Source organism: Populus alba, chromosome 2 (assembly GCF_005239225.2).
Source record: "Populus alba chromosome 2, ASM523922v2, whole genome shotgun sequence".
In the NCBI taxonomy this organism is placed as follows: Eukaryota; Viridiplantae; Streptophyta; class Magnoliopsida; order Malpighiales; family Salicaceae; genus Populus; species Populus alba.
This window is the reverse complement of record NC_133285.1, coordinates 17,053,527-17,069,248: the sequence shown is the minus strand read 5'-3', so window position 1 is coordinate 17,069,248 and position 15,722 is coordinate 17,053,527. Positions and strand designations below refer to the sequence as shown.

The following is a 15,722-nucleotide window of genomic DNA, read 5'->3' as shown; positions in this document are numbered from 1 at the left end:
CTCCACCTCCACCACCTCCTCCACCTCCTCCTCCAGCACCGCCTCCAAGGCCACCACCTACACCACCTCCAGCTCCAAAGCCCCCACCATGACCTGAACCACCACCAATACCACCGCCACCACCACCTCCTCCTCCACCTCCTCCACCACCACCAGCACCTCCAGCTCCACCTCCTACCCCTCCTCCAGCTCCAAAGCCTCCACCATGTCCTGGACCACCACCAACACCACCTCCACCACTCCACCAAAACCACCACCTCCACCAGCACCACCTCCAGCTCCGCCACCTACACCTCCTCCAGCCCCAAATCCTCCACCATGACCAGCTCCACCTCCAACACCTCCTCCTCCTCCAGCTCCACCACCAAAGCCACCACCTTTACCACCACCACCACCAAGTCCTCCTCCCCCTCCAGCTCCACCACCAAAGCCACCACCTCTACCACCCACACCACCAAGTCCTCCTCCTCCTCCAGCTCCACCACCTCTACCACCACCACCACCAAGCCCTCCTCCTCCTCCGGCTCCACCGCCAAAGCCACCACCTTTACCACCACCACCACCAAGTCCTCCTCCTCCTCCAGCTCCACCACCAAAGCCACCACCTCTACCACCACCACCTCCTCGTCCTCCCCCACGTCCACGGCCAAAGCGGCCTCCACAACGTCTTGGATTCCACCTACAATCATCGTCTTGATATCTAGTTTTTGTCAAGCTTTGTCATCACCAAGGCTGATTGCACTCAAAATGAAGGACAATGCACAAGAGAAGCAGAAGAAAAAGAAACCCATTTTTGATGAGATCACACCCATGGCCTTGTGCTTATGCTATATTAAGAAGGTTCTTCGCAAGCATTGCATGTTCTTCTTTGCAAGAAAAGTGTCCTATATATAGGGTTTATCCACTACATTATTTGGGCAAGTTCACTGAAGAGCCTTCCAATTGTTGCATCTTAATGTGACGCGTTGGAACCGTTGGGTCAATGGCGAGAACATTTTAATGATCAAATTAAAGTCACAACCCAAGTGTACTTTACATACATACAGCAAAGGGCGGATTCCGGGCAAGTGGGCCGCCCTCTGCAAAAATATTTAATTTTTTCTAGAATTATATACATATATTTTATATGCGTGGCTATAAAAAAACGCTTAGATTTTAACCCTCCTGAAAATTTTATATTATATATATATATATATATATATATATATATATATATATATATATATATAAACTCACAAAAAGAAACTGCGAAAAACATCAAGTTAGAAGTGGCAGATTCATTCACATGCCTTCTTGTTAGCATAATTAGAGTATTTTGATTTCTTTCTAATCAGGTTTTACCTGTGTTTTTATTCACGTGGTTTTATCTTATTACAACTCTTTTAGTATTTAAACTCTTTAACTAAGATTAATACGAAGAGTAAATTCGTTTACTGACCAGACTAAGTTTCTTAAGATAACACTGCACGCGTAAATATTACATATATAAAAACACGAGAGTAAATCATTTTCAATAAATGTAAGCACTTTTTTTTCTCAACACACGAGCTTTAGAACTAGGGTAGCTCTCTCTCACCTTTAAATTACGTGCTATCATGTTTTTTATTAATGATTTGAACTTAGAGACAATGTTTAGATAAAAACATGATGTGTTGATGCTATACTAGCTACACTTTAGCTATGGAGAAATTATTAGAAATTACATGTAGTTCTGGGATAAGATGGATATCCCATATAATAATGCCCAAAGCAACAATAATTTTTTCATATGGATTGTTTGTTATATCTTAAATTCTGAATTTAATCATTGCGTAGCTGGATAAGCATGTAAAGCTATGCCAGTTGCCCATACAAGTGGGTGATCAGTGTGTGTGTATACTTCTACGTTCTTAATTAGTCAACTCTGGCAACTCATCTCTGCTGGGACTAGCTGCCATGGAGTATGTCTGTGCAAGAGTTCCACCGACTGCATTAATGAAATATTGAACATAAGGGATTGTTTATTAGATACATGCTGTGGTCTTTGAAATATAGTTCAAAGACAAATAAAGTTATAGTATTTCTTCGCAGATTCACGTCTTCAACGTCCTAGTTAATGCACTCGTTCATCGCCCATGCTTGTGCTTCAAAGTGCAAACATTTCTACGATGGTTTACTGACCAGACCATCCGTATACTGACATGTTTGGGAGCCACTAATTAATTTGTACAAGCTCCATTGGATCTCTAAGAAGATTTCACTTTAATAAAGATTAAGTCTGTGAAGAGATGAGCGTTTAATACATGTTTTACAGATAGAGGGACCCTATCACCATGGACTTATAATTAACCTCCCTCTGGATTTGCTTCCTGTCTAAGCTAGCTACCCAATGAAATCCTAAATGGAGAATGATGGGGACGGTGATGGCCACACTCATGACCGTTAACGTGCTGATATGTCTATTGACTTCCCTTTGTTGCATCTCGAGCATCCACTTAGAGAACACTCTTTATGACAACAAGTATAGTTTTTATTAGGCTTGTGAGAGCATGGAGCTCATATACATAATCTCTTTCATATTATTTTGGCTTGTTTCCTCTCAAAATAGAGTTGTCTGCACACAATAATACGGGTATAGATGGTGGTGCTAATAGAGGAGCCACCTGTAATGAAAGAGATATGACCTTTAATTGCTTTTGTGTAGATAAAAAAAGTCTATGGGCATTCTCGCTTGATGGGCTAACTACTCGCATTGATGAAGCGCCCACAATATAAAGGTCAATGACCCTCCTATTAAAGAAGGTGACAGAAAGCAAGAATCAATTTCAAATTCACAAGAAATCAGAAAGTGATTTGCAGCAGCAATAAAACCTAAAATCTTGCCCTGTAAGTTGATACATTTAAGAAAATATATTATGTCCTTGATATTTTTCCGGATTTGCAAGGTTAGTATAAAACAAAGATCAATGAATTAAGCATGTTGAAAATTCCATTGTGAAATCTTGAATAATATCACTACTCTATATGGTATCAGAACATCATCTCTCTAACGAGAATTTAATCCTCGTTTCACACATGTCTTCCGCAAATCAGCCTAACTCTTCCTCAGAACTCTCTCTGGTTATTTTCAACATCACAACTCAAATCAATGAGAAAATCACACCCTCATCTTTTCCTCAATGACAGGCTCAATTTAAGGCCCTCCGGATCATGTCAATGGAGAATCACAATGCCCCTCCTTTGATGGCATCCCACAATCTATAGCCATGAAAAACCGTTGGGTTACACAAGATAAGCTAATTCTTAGCATCATTCTTGCATCTACCTCGCCCATAATCACACCCCTCATTGCCACAGCCAAAATCTCATATGAGGCATGGAAAAAATTTTCAACTCTATATGCAAGCAAATTGTGTACAAGGGTAATGCAACTTAAGGAAGAACTAACCTTGATTTAGTGTGGAAATCGATCAATCCTAGAGTATCTTCATACGGTTAAAAGCTTGGTTGATGAGATTGCTCTCATTGATCACCTCATCTCCGACGATGACTTAACTCTATATGTCCTTCAAGGATTAGGTCCTGAATTCTGTGAGATCGCTGCTCCTATTCAAGTAAGAGAAAAATCCCTTGCTTTTAAACAACTCCATAATCTACTTGTAGGGCATGAGAGCTACTTGAGAAGGATAGAGGCTACTACATATATATCAGCTTATGGCTGCTGCAAATTTCACCAACCATCATTCTAGTTTCCTTGCAACCTAGTAACCGAAGGGAAGTAATGGACCTTCACATCAATAAGGCCATCATCGTTCTTTAAATGGCCCATCTCCAGACTAACAACATAACAATAATTCAAGCCATCCTACTTCAAACCACATACGCTTCCAACCAAAATGTCAATATTATGACCAAATGGGTCACACAACAAAGACCTGCCCGAAACTCTAATATTTTGAAATGACTGCTAACTGTGCTAGCACCCCAAATGGTCAAGAAAATAAATGGTAATTGAATCCATAGTCTTTCATAATATCACGGTTGATCTACAAAACTTATCCATTCACTCTGAGTATATATACACTGATGTTTGGGGTCTCGCTCACATCACTGGGTTCAGTGGTGCACGCTATTATCTCACTTTTGTGGATCATTATATCAAATATGTATGGTTTTATCCAATGTCTACAAAATATCTTATTTCTAGCATTTTTCCCTAATTTAAAATGCTTGTTGAAAAAACGGTTTCAGTCCACCATCAAAACTTTGTACTTGGACAATGGTGGTAAATTTTTAAGTTTAAAAAACTATTTGTCCAATCATGGTATAAGTCATAATACTATTGCTCCCTACACTCCCCAACAAAATAGTGTTTCTAAAAGGCGTCATCATCATCTTATAGAGATGGGCCTTACCTTGCTCTATGATGCTTCCTTACCACTTTTTTATTGACCTCACGCATTCCAAACCATCTCTTATCTCATAAATCAGCAACCAACTCCTCTCCTCTAAAATAAGTCCCTATTTGAAGTTCTTTTTCGTCAACAACCAAATTATCTAAAATTGTGAAAATTTAGATGTTTATTCTATCCCATCACAAAGCCATACATCACCTATAAATTACAGCCAAGGTCCATTCCTTGTGTTTTCATAGGATACTCACAAACCCAAAATGCATATAAATGAATGGACCCACTAACAAATCAGATCTATCTGTCCAAACATGTGACTTTCGATAAAACCTAAAGCCTAGTTGCACAAAACTCCCACCTGTCCAATATGCAGAGCTCGTCCACCCAACCACACACATTTCTTCATAAAGCCAACCGTGTGCCCTAATATTTTCTCCCTCTACTCCTATTGTTCCTGCGCAATCCCTTCCTTTAGATGGATCTTCAGAATCATCAATGAGCTTGGAAACTATTGTTATCATCTCTGTGCCACCTCCAAGTATACCTCCATCTCTCTCTACTACTCTTTGTGACTCTCATGAACCTCTATATGATGAGCATTTAAATTTGCATTCTAGTTTACATGATTCTGCGTTGCACAATTCTTTCCCCCATCATCATCCATTTACTTCCATTTCTAATTTTCCATGTCCTACGTCAATTGAAAACCTCTCAACCCGTACTCATTTCATGACTACTCAATCCATGAATAATATTTTCAAACCCAAACAATTGCACATTGTCTCTAAGCATTCTCTTCTGTCACCTCTAGAACTAACATATGTAAGTCAAGTCGTATCTCACCCTAAATGGGGTGCAACCATGTCCAGTGAATTAACAACCCTCATGTGCAATGGTACATGAGATTTAATTCCCCCACCTAAAACTTGTAAGCCATTGGGTATTTAGAGTCAAACGAAAAGCAGATGACTCCATTGATAAATTCAAAGCCTGACTTGTTGCAAAGGGCTATAATCAGTATATTAGAGTTGATTAAAAGGAAACTTCTAGTCTAGTTGTTAAACCAGCCACCATAAAGACGATGCTAAGTATTGTCATCATGAATGGGTGGCCCTTGAGACAAATGGATGTAAATGATGTTTTTTTACATGGAACTTTGTCTGAAATTGTTTACATAATGCAACCTCCAGGTTTCAAAGATTTGTCCAGACTTGATTATGTCTACAGGTTAAGGAAAGCAATTTATGGTCTCAAACAGGCCCCTAGATCGTGGTATTCAGCTTTATGAAATGCTCTTTTATAGATCAGGTTCCACAATTCTACAACTGATTCCTTGCTATTTGTTTATCACAATAACTCTATTATTTGTTATTTCCTTGTTTATATTGATGATTTGGTCATTAGAGGGAGTGACAATCAGTTTGTGGCTCGTGTTGTTAACACATTTGCTGCTCATTTTTCTTTGAAAGATATGGGCCCATTTCACTACTTCTTAGGAGTCAAAGTCATTCATTTCTGTCTCAACATAAGTATGTTCATGATATCTTAGAGAGTAAAAACATGGTTGGTGCAAAGGATGTCTCAACACCCCTATCTACGACTTAATCTTTTCATTTGCTAGATGGAACAATATTTGTGGACTGTACAGAGTATAGGCGCATCATTGGCAGTTTACAATATCTTTCCTTAACCCGTCCGACATTTCTTTTGCAATGAATAAGCTTTCTCAATTTATGCACAGGCCAACAATCACCCAATGGACTACTACTAGGAGTCTTCTTCAATATCTTAAGAAAACAATATTCCACGATATTCACCAAAAGAAGGCTGTCGCACCTTGTTTAACAACCTATAGTGATGCTAACTGGGCTGGCAACATTGATGGCATAACCTTTACATCAGCTTACATTGCATTTCTAGGCTGCAATCCCATCTCATAGAATTCAAAAAAACAAAGAGTTGTTGCTTGATCCATTACGAAAACAGAATATCGTGCTCTTGCAAATGGTGCATCAGCAACCATATGGCTACTTGCACTTCTTCATAAACTTGGATTTCTATTAAAAGTGCCTCCTTTTCTTCTATATGATAATCTTGGCACGACCCATCTCAGCTTTAATCCGTTTCACAACTAAAGATTGTAGCATATACAAATTGATCTTCACTTTGTGTGTGATCAAGTTCAAAAAGAAACTCTTAAAGTAAGCCATGTACACACTCAAGATCAACTAGTTGATTACTAACAAAGCCATTATCTCGAGAATGTACAGAGTCTTTATGAGCCAAAATTGGTCTTGCCGATGGAAGTTCAATTTTGCAGGGGCATATTAAGGAAGATGACACAAAGCAAGAATCAATTTCAAATTCACAAGAAATCTAGAAGTGATTTGCAGCAACAACCAAACCTAGAATCATGCCTTGTAAATTGATACATTTAAGAAAATAAATTGTCCTTCAATAACTTTTGATAGTTTTTATTTTTTCTTAGATGGATTTTATAAGGTTAGTATAAAAACAACATCCTAAGGATCAATGGAAGCATGTTGAAAATTCCATTGTGAACTCTTGAATAATATTACTACTCTATACCTCCCATGCTTAGAAATTTTTGGATTGTTAAGTATGGAAAGAACTGAAAGATATGTTAGAAGAAAGGAAATTAAAGTAGATTTTATTCAAATATCTTCATATATGCATCACTGATGAGGTTCATAAAAACCATTAAGGTTTTTCTAAGAGATCGTTTATTTATGCGGTAGCTTTTGCTTTTAAAGCAAACCGCGCAAACTGAATGTTTGGTTAGGATAAAACGCACTTCACTATTGACACGGGACCCACATAAAATTTAGAATCAACCGCAGGTTTGCGGCAAACCTGTTGTTTATTATTTTATGGTGAAGTCCGGACGTCAAAACATATGGTTGTTTTCTACCCTTTGGCAGTTACCCTTTGTCTCAAAGAAGGAAGTGTTTTCTACCTTTTAGCACAAACTGACAAAAGAAAAGGTTACACGACATATTTTCTACCCTTTGAAATAAAGTTTAATTTAAAGATTTTAATAAAATAAATAAATTTAATCTCTAGAAATATCATAAAAATAAAAAGAAATATTTAAAAAAATAAAAAAAAATCTATCTAGCCTTTTTTTTTTCAATACCTTTGAAAAAAATAAAATAAAAGTAATAAAGGTAATATAAAAAATAAAATGAATTGAATTTTATATTTTTAAAAACATCTCAATTCAACTTATTTATGAATTGAATTTAAATCAAACACTATAATTAAATTCTAAAGCTAACTAAATGCATTGAAACGGGTTCGACTCAATTAAAAAAAATTAAATTTTTATTTTTATTTTTAATTGTGTTTTATTCGAAAAATTAGAAGGAGATCGCTTGATGATGTAGCATTTGTAGAATTTGATTGCAATCCCAATTTTATTCCTGATAATATTTTACCTGATGTTGTTGTGCTTTTAAGAAACCAAGGAAACTGTAGTCCTTGTCGGATGGATTTCGTACGTGATGAAATTGTAGATAGTTTAATGGAACAATAATAAATATTTGATATAAGTATTATTTATTTAATGATGTAATAGCTGTAGTTAAATATACAATATTTAAATTAAAAACCATCAATATTAATATATGTATATTTAATTATTTTATAACCTTAATTTGAAAAGCATTTTTTTAACCAAATATATTAAACTACTTTTTGTTCAACCACAGTTTTTAACCAAACATATATAAATACCAAATCAATCTCAACAAAAAATACTTTTTATAAAAACAACTTTTTTCAAATTATAACCACACTCGGTGAATGGATTGGAAGATTGAGATTGTTGGACTGCCAAATTAAACAAGTCCCTAGTTAAGTTTAGATGACCTTTAATGCTTAAGTTATCATTAGTGTAGGAAAAATAAAGCATTAGAGGTTATGATGTGTGTTTTTATAGAGAGGATGTAAAGAAAAAACTGAATCATGAACATTTATACAGCTATGAGAAACACCATGAAACCTATTTCAGAGGCCATCATTTGAGATAAAAGCTTGTTAATCAGTTAAATAATTTTCTAGATCAATTATGTCATATATTCTTCTTCTTCTCCTTCCAAGAATTATAATTAGAAACATGCATGTAAAGATAGGTAACGTCCTGCCCCATACATAAATTAAATCAAGTGTGAGTGTTTGATATATTATTCCCTAAGAAGGGATTATTGTTCTAAGTTTTTTCAGGTAAAAAAGAAAAAAAGGTAATAAGAAAGTAAATCAACTGGAATTTATAGAAAGCTTGTAAATAAAATCAATGAAGTAAAGGGATAAACTGTAGAAAAGTTGTAATGTAAACCTCCGGCCTAAATTTTGCAGTATTAGTGAAAATGTAAATTTAATCCGGGTTTAAAATGGGAAAAGAAAATGGATATTGAATAAATAGGCAAAAACCAGGGAGAAGGATCAATCCGAGCCTTCGCATATTAATACAATCAGGTTTTCTGAATTAACAGTCAACCCATCAGGGAAGATGATAGGGATGGAACGATAGAAAGGTCGAAACCAAAAAACAAGGACAGCTTATATGCTCGTAGAGGGCAAGTGAAGTGGATATAACTGGTCAATGATCATCTTCTGGGAAGGAAGTTAATGTCTGAACTATAAATGCATTGATGCAGATGTAGTTAACTGTCGGCAAGATTGTCAAGATATCTTATTTATTACCAGACAGGGTGTTTGAAAGTCCAAAAGCAGAGTTATGATCCACTCAACTTGTAGTTAACTAGAACCACTCAGGTTTTCTACGCAGTGAGGGATGCTGATGAAGGAAAAGGAAATATTATACTCAATTCACATATCTATTGAATCAATCACAGGTTCTAATAGTAAATGAATGCAAGGAAATTAAGTTAGGAACAAATGACAACAAAAACAATAACGTTGTGTAAAATTGGCTCGATAGAGTCAAGCCTTCTGCATATCCCGTCGAAATCTACTACACTAGATTACAGGTGACCATGTCACGCCTTCAAGAAAGTCTGCTGAGCATGGTGCTCTATACAGGGCGAGTTAGACGTCCTGCTGCTCGACCACAGAGAAGAGCATTTGTGGGGATTGGATATTCATCTCTCCAGGAATTTGCTGGGGAGTAGACTCGAAGATAGAATTGTTGTCCTAAGTACTGGCGTGCCCAGTTCTCAGACCTTACGTTCCACATTCCCACATTGTCTAAGGGCATGTAAACTGCAGTCCATGACTCCGGATAGACCTGTATTTCATCAAATATTGTAAAATGTCGTGTAAATGCATCTTCCTTTTAGGGCGAGGATTTCATAAATAAGGAGAGCCCATCTCAGTGCTGACAGACTAAAGCATGGTGAAGGGATCAAGGAATTTTGAATTTTCATAACTAACATGCAATCTGAAAGTCGGAAGATTGCTCAGAAAGTAATGAACAAGTGGGAAAAGAAGCCTCGTGTGATTCATCGAAGGAAGGAAAAGGAGAGGTTTCAGAAGCAGTACAGCTATACAAGTGCTGGTTGCCATTTTGAGATCATGTGCCCTTGTGCCTTGTGCAGAATGCGGTGAGTAATTTAAATTCAGGGCTGTTAACCATGTTAAGTACAAACTTTGCGTATTGAAACATGAAACAAAAAAGGAATTTTGTCCAATCACAGAATATGTCACGCTTCAGGAAATTGACATACCGAAGGTGAGAAGAAAAATTAAATAAGAAATTTCCAGCTTTCTGAAAAGTTGTAATATTACTATAGAAATAGAAGACGTAATCATACCTCTTCTAATGCCACTGATCCAGAATAACAAGAGAATAAAGGGAAAAAAAATCTTATGTTCCACAAGTTTCCTGATATTAATAACAATTCTGTATTGTACCTGAACAGTGCAACCAGAAATTGTGTCTCTCAGATTGTAAGTTAATCTGCTTGCAGGTGACCACTGCCCTCCATCCATCCTGCTCACCAGAAAAAGTATCCATACTGAGGAATCCAGCAGAAAACATTACACGATGCAATTAAGTTATGATGACCTTACCCGACAACAAAGAAGTTGTGGCCATCAATGTGCCAAGACTGCACATTATCTTCTGGATTCTCAAAAACAATCTCAGCATAACCTCTGAAATCAGCAGCCATGACAGAAGTCTGGAGGTAAGCACCACCACCAGTGGGGTTGTCCGAGATGCTTCCTAGGGAGAAAACTCCAGGGATATTGAAGTGGTCCGCAAGTTTAAGTGGAGTATCAGCAGGGATGAAGGACACACTATTGACAGCATACCTCTGCTTGCCATTAATAATTGGAGCAGAGTTCTGAAGTCTAACTGTATGAGTTGTGTTGATCAATCCATAGTGGTAAGAACCTTGAGGGTTAGGTCTTGGGCCACTTGCAGTTAGATTTCGCCTGATAAATATGAGGGGACACAAAAATCAATAAGAGAAACTCCTGTAGTATGAAAAAGACAATCTCCTTAAGCAAACAAAAAGAGATTACACCTTTCTTACCATTACTCATTGTAACAACTATGGCTACCATATATGTTGTAATAACCACTATACCTCAAGGATCAACATGAATGCTATAGTTATGACACCTTTGAGGACCTCAACAACAGGAATTTGGAAATACCTCAAGGATCGAGCTTGTTCAACAGACCAGTCAAGCTGCATAGTTGGTCCACTGGTCGGAGAATCTGAAACACTTCCTCCTGAATTACTGTAATGAAGAATGGAGGTCGTAGTGAGCACTTGAGAGGTGAAGCGTGTTGAGACAACGATGAAGTAATCCTGTTCTGCTTGATCAGCTGTAACCAAAACAGAATAGGATTGCCCCAAATGGATATCAAGGGAATCATAAGTGTTTTGCAGTGAGTGAGTTCCTTCGACCTCCACCAGCAACATTTTATGCCCCTGAATTCTGAAATTGATAGAAGTGGTGAGCCCCACATTTGATATCCGTAACCTGTAAGTCTTGCCTGGCCAACATGCAACACAAAATAATCCCAATTTGAGAACTCTCTTAATGTTTAAATTCAGACAGGAGTGGCTGCTGATAATAATCGATTACCTTGATCAACGGTAAATGTGTAGCCATTTGATCCACGACCATTGATGAGAAGCCCATCTGGAAAGGGAAGATCACTGCCACCATCTAAAATTGCTTTTAAATCCTGCAAGGTCGAAAATTAGCCCATTGATGAGCGCATATGTGTATTATTGGGTAGTTAGAATTTGCTTCAAGCATGGTGCTTACTGTATGATTCTTCTTGAACCAATCACCAGCCAGGATTGTGAAATCGCCGGCAGGAGGAGGGAATGGTACAGGAATGACAGAACGGCTTGCGATTTTGAAGCCTCCAAAGCCTCCGGCAGCCTTGTGCATGCCAAGGGAAGGGAAATAGAAGTAGCTACCGATCTGGTCCTTCACCTGGAGCTCATAGGTGAAGTTCTTCCCAGGTGGGATGGGGCAGTTGGTACCATAGACTCCATCTTGCCATGAATTCCTTCTCTGCTGCACACCATTCCTAAACATGAATAAGAAGACTTCTGATTAGTAACAAAATATCATCCTAAGCACTTTCTATCTTCCACACATGCACTCATGAAAATGCATGATCATTGTATCCTATTAATTGAGATGAAATTAGAGTGTCAAATCCTTGTTGTATGCAGTTCCTCCTCCTACTTGCCTAATGGCAAGTATATGTATATATTTCAGACCATATCCCAGCAAGGACATAAATTAATAAAATTTCCTATATCCATTCTGAGATATCCAGATAAGACGCAAAGTTCATATTGTATATTGATCTAGATCTGAGCAGCCTGCATCAACTCATAACAAGGTGAGAGCGCTAGCTGAACCCATTCTTGTGCATGAATCAGATCCGGGCATACCATTCACTTATTAAATACAAGTTTCTTAAAAAAACCAATTCAGCAATCCAATCATAAAGAACCTTTTTTTTTTCTGGATATCTATGATCTTTCTTCTTTGTGGACTTGTGCATGAATCAGATCCGGGCATACCATTTACTTATTAGATACAAGTTTCATAAAAAAACCAATTCAGCAACCCGATCATAAAGAACCTTTTTTTTTTTTCTGGATATCTATGATCTTTGTTCTTTGTGGACTTGTGCATGAATCAGATCCGGGCATACCATTACTTATTAGATACAAGTTTCATAAGAAAACCAATTCAGCAACCCAATCATAAAGAACCTTTGTTTTCTAGATATCTATGATCTACGTTCTTTGTGGACCAAGTTATGAATGTCCTATACCACTAGCAGTGGAAGTTTTTCCTGCTACCAGCGATAACAGGCAGAGTGCTTGCCAGAGAAACCTTGGTCCAGTCTTACAGTTTGACCACAGGAACCCAAAACAGCCACAAGCCCTTATCTACAGCAGATATTTCCCAACCAATGCCTAACGTGCCTATAAGTTAGAGGCACTGTGTGTGCGCTTGTCTGTACGCGTGTCTAACCCGTAGCCTTACAGGGAGGGCATTTAGTGGACCATCTGAATTGAATAACAGGTAAACGGCTTGATCATTCATGGTTAAAAATTGAACAAGAAAAAGTGGCATTCCAATAGTAGAAAATTACCGAAAAATTGAAGTCATTTCCCCCTTTTCTTTTGAACTTCGTTCATCAGGAAATTGAAAGTCCAGATTTTCTACATGCACATATTTATAGATACTCAAGAAGTTTGTTAAGATTATAAAGGGAAACTAACCAAGAGAGGAGGAAAGGTTCATCCAAGCTATTGAACACGCTGATAATCAAGTTATCATTTGTCACTGACTCAATCTGCGGGCCTGGAAACTTCCCATTTATCAATATCCCCTGCCATTAATTATATACAAAACTCAATATAATCAACATCTTAGAAAATTAGAAAAAACAAAAAAACAAAAAGGGGGGGCTGGGGGCCTGTCACCTCACCTGTTGCTTCACTCCAAGAGGGTAGATATCACCATAAGTAACATTCCATGTGTAGAACCTATAAGGGTCTTCCCCAATAGTGCCTGACACTAACAACAGGACCACTAGGGTGAAAGACCACATGCTCTTGTTGTAACACTCATCCACCATCTCTCAGACTCAACAGAACTACTAGCTCTCTCCGAAGAATAAAAGTACGCAAGTAATGACAACTGGAATGGAAGAAGAAGAAGAAGAAGAAGAAATCTTGTAACAGTGGACAACTCCCTCGTCGACTTTAAGTCTGTAAAGTCACTAGAACTAATTAAACTTTTCCTTTTTTCTTTTTCTTTTTAGCTTTATGGAACTTTTCTTTGTTCGGACCAATGTCGGTGGTTCAGATTCTTGTTTCGGTTTAGAACTCCAAGCAGGTCAGGTTATGGCTAAGGCCCTCTCTTATAGTCTTAAGCTGAAATCAGAGTGCAGTAATGAGCTTCCTTCACTGCTGGTTGCAGTATCCGAGGGAGGAGTAATATCTGCTCTAGCACAGTACACACCGCGTTGGAAACCTACCGCTATTTTTAATTATGGATGTCATAACTCATTTTTCAGTTATTCTTTAAAATTTATATTTTTTTTTATTTAAAAATAAATAATAATAATAATAATAATAATAATAATAATACTGGTATTTTAGCAAAAATAAGTTGGGAGGATTTCAAATATATAGAAAAATCAAGCTATAATTTTAAATGAAATTAAAAAGCTTAATTGTACCCTATTTGTATCGAAGACTAAGATAAAATGCAGATTTAAGATCAAATTAAATGATTATTGGACGAAACTTGTATAAAAATGAAATCCAATGATATAATTAAATTTTAATAGGCAAATTTGATTTAATCATGGGCCAAATTAAAGTTTAATTATGTTTAAGATTTAATTTGGCATCAAATTCAAGGATTTAATTAAGTGCAAGGACTTCATAATATTTTAAATGGGTCAAATTAATTTTGTTAGGGACTTAATTGGTGAAAACTTAAGTTTGGGAGCCTCAATTTAGGCTTAATTGAGAAGATTAAAATTTTAGAGGACCAAATTGAATTTGTACAAAGTCAATTGGCTCAAATCTGGGGTAAAATCACAAGAAAAATCAAAGTTTTTAGGTCAATTAGGGGTTAAATTGAAGAAATTTACATCCAATGACCATTCTGAAAAAAATCATCAAACTCTGAGGACCCAAATGAACTTTGTTCGAACCCCTAAATGAACTTTGTTCAAACCCCTAAATTAAAACCCTAAAATGTCCAAAATGACGTTGTTTTGAATAATGAAAAAAATTAAAAGTCCACACAACATGCTGTTTAGTTATTGTTCATCTTTTTCTTCTTCTTTTAGCCCAAAACAACTACTCAGATGACTACTTTTCAGGTGCATTTGATGCTTCATCTCTTCATCAAATTTGACAAAACATATAAAACCATGATAGCTGACATTTTACTACACCCCAATATGGTTCCCTCCGGTTGATTGACATCATATACACGGTCGTGTTGCCCTAAAAAAGCCAACAAGACCAGCTTTGAGTTGTCAAAATCTAACAATTCATTATGGAAACTTTGAACCAACGGTTAGGATCCTTTCAGTTCAAATCAAGGGACAACATTTGGCACCAGTAAAGACAAATATGTCCTTCTTCCACCCCTTATAAATAAAGGTGTATTCCACACCCTGAGAGTGGAGAAATCTAAAGCCAAATATGGAAAATTACTAGCTCTTTTCCCTAATTTTTTTCTCCTCTCTCGGCCAACCTTTCCCCTTCTTCCTATGTCGCGTCTCCACTGTCGTTGCCACCACTACCCATACGTCAATCTTCCTTGCACCACTAGAAACGCCACTAGTAACCCTCTGCCTTAAGCTAGGCAAGATTTCTCCTCCTTCTCCTCCTGCCCCCCCTCTAATCCCACCCTCATCCCCATGGTGGTCATTGTATAATTTTGCATGCAAATGCCAAATAATTAACATGGTCGTTAGGCCAATCCATTGACCATGTGGGTTTGGGATAGGCCTCTTTTGGCCTAGCCATATGGGTTGGGCAGGTCAAACTTTAAACACCAAAAAAAAGGGTAAAGTCAGAAATGACCCCACCATCGCTACCGATTTTTGAATCGGTAGTGACGTAATTTTCACTGCTAATTTCTAAATCGGCGACAACAAATTTTTTATTATTGATTTTGAAATCGACCATGACACATTTTTCGTTATCGATTTCTAAATCGACAGCGACTTAGTCTATGTAAAAGTCTAAGGGAATAAACTAGACTACCTTAGGGAGTTAAAGGAAAGGAGAAAACCAGTCTTGGGATAACCAACAAGAGGAGAAAGAA

At 37.3% G+C, this 15,722-nt stretch overlaps 1 protein-coding gene across 2 annotated transcripts; it reads right to left on the bottom strand.

Moving 5' to 3' along the window:
* Positions 1-9,214: 9,214 nt before the first annotated feature.
* Positions 9,215-13,826, bottom strand: LOC118058443 (L-ascorbate oxidase homolog). Of its 2 annotated transcripts, XM_035071141.2 has the most exons (8): positions 13,357-13,826; positions 13,148-13,257; positions 11,661-11,931; positions 11,475-11,577; positions 11,037-11,382; positions 10,446-10,811; positions 10,287-10,365; positions 9,215-9,660 (listed from the first exon to the last, which is right to left on the bottom strand). In XM_035071141.2, exons 1-8 carry the CDS (start codon positions 13,504-13,506, stop codon positions 9,448-9,450), a joined length of 1,638 nt encoding a protein of 545 aa, XP_034927032.1. In that variant the 5' UTR covers positions 13,507-13,826; the 3' UTR covers positions 9,215-9,447. The 2 variants fall into 2 exon arrangements, with proteins under 2 accessions (XP_034927032.1, XP_073263536.1); XM_073407435.1 differs by lacking the exons at positions 13,148-13,257; positions 13,357-13,826 and adding an exon at positions 13,018-13,144.
* Positions 13,827-15,722: the final 1,896 nt, after the last annotated feature.

Coding starts and splice junctions, on each gene's coding strand:
- LOC118058443 (XM_035071141.2), bottom strand. CDS start 13,506: ATGGTGGATGAGTGTTACAACAAGAGCATGTGGTCTTTCACCCTAGTG. Junction 11,383..11,474: donor CACATTTACCGTTGATCAAG/GTAATCGATTAT, acceptor CATGTTGGCCAG/GCAAGACTTACAGGTTACGG. Junction 10,366..10,445: donor CACAACTTCTTTGTTGTCGG/GTAAGGTCATCA, acceptor TCTGGTGAGCAG/GATGGATGGAGGGCAGTGGT.